Below are 4,153 nucleotides of genomic sequence, written 5' to 3'. Positions count from 1 at the left end.
GGAAGTAAATGAAACTCACGATACGATATTATGTAGTAAAAATATGCATACGACGGTACTGAACAATGCAGGGTTGGCCTCGAATTCACGAACAATACCCCCGAACAATACCCATAATTTCCTTAGCTTTAACCCATTTGAAAACCCGTTTTGAAATTACTTGAACATAACCTCGTCGTAGTACTTTATGTGTAATACTAATAATAATACTAGTAATAATACTTCTTAATAATAAGATTAATTAATCTTAATATTAATAATATTTATAATATTAATAATATAAATATAAATAATAACAATAATAATACGCTGGGAGTAATATATATGAATGTAAAATGTGTGTGTGTTTTGTATCTAGCAGAAACTGAAATTGAATGATATATATATATATATATATATATATATATATATATATATATATATATATATATATATATATATATATATATATATATAATTTAATAAATATAATAATATTAAAATATATATAAAAGTTTATGGAGAATCAAACGTGCTTAATGTTACCCGCCCTTTTGTCTCATTCTACCGACAGTTTTTCACGGACCGGTATTTCGTACTCTGTTGCTAATAATTGATGGGTAAAAGTATGAGTAAAAATTTCACTTTTATATTTGAATAAATATATATCTATTTCGGTCTTAAGCTTTATAAAACTAGTTGTAAAAAAATTCGTAATATAAAGTTTGTACGCGTAATATGTGTTTTTCTAGTTTTTGACTAGACAAAGATATATAATATAATAATATAATAATTATAATAAAGTAATAATATAATAATAATTCGAATCAGAATTTTAAAATTTTAAAAAGTCGTATTTCTCAAATACTTTAGGGTATGTTATGTAACTTATAATTAATAATTTCTATCATGTCGCTTTCATTTGAATAGTAAATTAATTAATTTTGTTTTATTTACTAGTCATATGAATAGTAAATGAATTAATTTCGATTCAACTATTTAAGTTACATTGTTGTACGTTGTGCTTTACAGCTTGTACATCTTTGATTTAATTGCGTTTTTCTTATAAATTAAAAAAAATTACATCATAAAAATAAAACAATTATATACGTAAAAATTTTAATTTGAAATTGCATCATTCAATAGTAAATTTTTATCATTTCGTATATAAATATTATAAAATTTAGTTTTCTAGAACTAATTATATTCAAAATCATTTTATTAAGAGGTTATAATAATAGAAATTATTATATCATAAAACGTCTTCGTTTAAGAAAGTAAAATCATATATAAATCATGACGGGTTCGAGTTTTAAATTATAGGTTGTTCGTGAATCGTAGGGTAAAGTCCAATGGTTAATTAAATGTATGAAAAATATTTTAATGCAACACATCAATTTTCTTATCTTGCCGGAGTTATCAGAGTTTAAATTTGACCGAAATTTTCGGGCCGTGACACTACAAAGGTTGTAGAACGTGTAGGATGAAGTGCAGGGTGCGGAAGACTTTTGTCACCTTCCTATTCGGATTGCAAGTTGAGTAGAGAAGTCCAGAAGATTTCATTTTTAAGTGAAAGATTCAGGGATTGTATGTTCTGAAAAGAAGGTGGTGGTTGAAGGATATTTATTGTAATATGACAAAATTGCTCCTTTTTGAGTTGGGACAAGCCTATTGCGAAAGGGTTTAGAAATACGTTCTTGGTACATCGTTATTTTTTTCAGGTCGGTTAATGTAGTCTGGTAGTCGGCCTTCAACCATGGCAGTCGTCTGCCACTTTCTTGGTTGTATCTGACGGTGACAGGGTAGGCCACTAGATCCGTTTTATGAACTGTCGGTTCGCTTTAGAATTATCGCAGGGGCTATCGGAGGTATGGTGTTGGTTCGGCTATGGTCCATTGGTTCATCTCTCGCCTCTATGATTCTCAATTCTATTGCTTTTATCTATTTCCCGCTTTCTCGCATTTCCTTAGGTCGTGATTTTATTTCCCTGGCCGTCGTGGTGCAATGCAGTAAGATTTTAACCTATTTCCCCCTAGTTGGTTATGAGGTTGTTTTGGCCATCGAACTGGATCTTTGTGGGTCCTCGGTAGTAACTAGACTTTTTCGGTAGCTAGAGGTTATGGATTGTACGTATATGTGGCGGTTTAAGGTGATCCATATGGGTCTTAGTTGCAATTTTGGCTTGTCATTGTACTTTATTTGGACACTGATTATTAATTCAAGTGTTTGTTAGTTTGTACGAAATGTTCATTAGATTTTTTTTTTTGTAAAGCAAGTAAAATATATTAATCACCGAAAGAAACATACAAGTCGCACGAAGCAACTAAAAATACATACACGAAAGCACGAAGGTTGCTAAGATCGCAACATACAAACTAACCCGATAAAGGATAATTAAACCATATATTTCAATCTAATTTGTATTTTTTAAGCCTTCGCGAGATACACTCAAAGGAAGCCACTTGAATTTCGCTAAAGAGCACCGGAGCTGTAACCACCTTGTTGTTAAACACCTTTGAATTTCAAGATTTCCATAGAGAATAACAAACACACCAACAAAGAGCTTGCTAAATTCCTTTCTTATCATTCGAAGCAAAAGAACCGAAAGTACCATCGAAGATGTCACTAAAAATAAAGTTAGCCGACGAATAACCCCACCAATTGAGAACTTTACCCGAAATATCTTTTGCGAAACTACAAGAGAACAAGATATGCTCAACTGATTCCAAGTCCTCATCACACATAGGGCATCGGATACTATGTAGATCGATCCCACGTTTGTCCAATTCAATTCTTACCGGAATCCTACCTCTTCTAGCCCGCCAAATGAACACCTCAATCTTTTTTGGAATGAGACGATTTCTAAGAGTTTCCACATTATCAATACTTGAAGCAAGCAAAACGCCATCAAATAGCTCCACAAGCTTTTTAACCGAAAATACCCTGTTTCCATCCAACTTCCAACACCACGAATCTGGTTTGTTCTCGACCACCGCAGCACCTTGAAGCAATTCTGACATCGACAGAAATTCAGAAGCAGTTCTGCCATACGGCAGCCTTGACCAACACCATTTCCAGCAGCCTTGATCCGCACCCTTGTAGTGACCCGTCCTAATCCACCTGGACGAAGTCTTCAACAGCTGGTCCCATTGTGAGGTACTGACATCTATATGTCATGAACGACTCTATGTAATATCTTTAAAATGAGAAATGCACAGTGGAAGATTTCTTTCAGACCTGAGAATAAACATGTTTTAAAAGTGTCAACCAAAAGGTTGGTGAGTTCATAGGTTTATCGTAAACAATAAAATTCAGTGATTTTGATAGACCACAAGGTTTAAATACAGTACACCTATCTCTAGTACGAAATCATTTTTCATACTGCTTGGTAGAGTAGGTTCGTATCCTTTTCTCCCCCGTAGGTTGCCTCGCAATTTTTAATAACCGTACACATATCTCGTGTACAAAATAACATACACATAACCTGTGTATAAAATCATTCCTTCTATATATAACATTTTCTTGATAACCGACCTTAACATTTAATGCGCATCATGAATATCCCCAAAATAAACAGAACTTTCAGTCTGTAATAAATATATAAACCTCGAAGTACTAAACACCACGCCAACTAGCTCTTCTGTCTAGTGAACATTCTGAGTGGGGGTGTTAAACCCGGTAGCTACCTTTAGGATTCGCGTCAATTAGGGTCCATTTCCCTAATTCTTAGGTTACCAAGCTATAATAATCAGGGGAAAATATTCGATAAAATAACTTACAGAACTTCTGTCTGTATAATAATTCATTCGAGGAATGTTTTGCTTGTGTCTATCTCGTCAACATTTATAAAAGCATTTCATGTATTCTCAGTCCCAAAAATATATATTGCAAAAGCATTTAATAAAAAGGGATCAAATGAACTCACGATACGATATTTTGTAGTAAAAATATGCATACGACGATACTGAACAATGCAGGGTTGGCCTCGGATTCACAAACCTATATCAAGTGTATATATTAAAACATATAATCGTGATCGAACAATTTTATATATTTTGTTATGTACTAATATTAATATTCTTATATATAATTTTATTAATATTTATAATATGTTATAATACTTATTTGATATATAATTTAATTAGCGTTATATTAATATAAATAATATTATATT

At 32.1% G+C, this 4,153-nt stretch overlaps 1 protein-coding gene across 1 annotated transcript; it reads right to left on the bottom strand.

Annotated features, from left to right (window-relative positions):
* Positions 1–2,546: 2,546 nt before the first annotated feature.
* LOC139854665 (uncharacterized) lies at positions 2,547–2,999 on the bottom strand. The gene has a single exon (XM_071843956.1). The coding sequence runs from the start codon at positions 2,997–2,999 to the stop codon at positions 2,547–2,549; it is 453 nt and encodes a 150-aa protein (XP_071700057.1).
* Positions 3,000–4,153: the final 1,154 nt, after the last annotated feature.

Source organism: Rutidosis leptorrhynchoides, chromosome 6, assembly GCF_046630445.1.
Source record: "Rutidosis leptorrhynchoides isolate AG116_Rl617_1_P2 chromosome 6, CSIRO_AGI_Rlap_v1, whole genome shotgun sequence".
Classification (NCBI taxonomy): domain Eukaryota; kingdom Viridiplantae; phylum Streptophyta; class Magnoliopsida; order Asterales; family Asteraceae; genus Rutidosis; species Rutidosis leptorrhynchoides.
The sequence above is the reverse complement of the archived record's forward strand: the minus strand, read 5'-3'. Positions and strand labels throughout refer to the sequence as shown.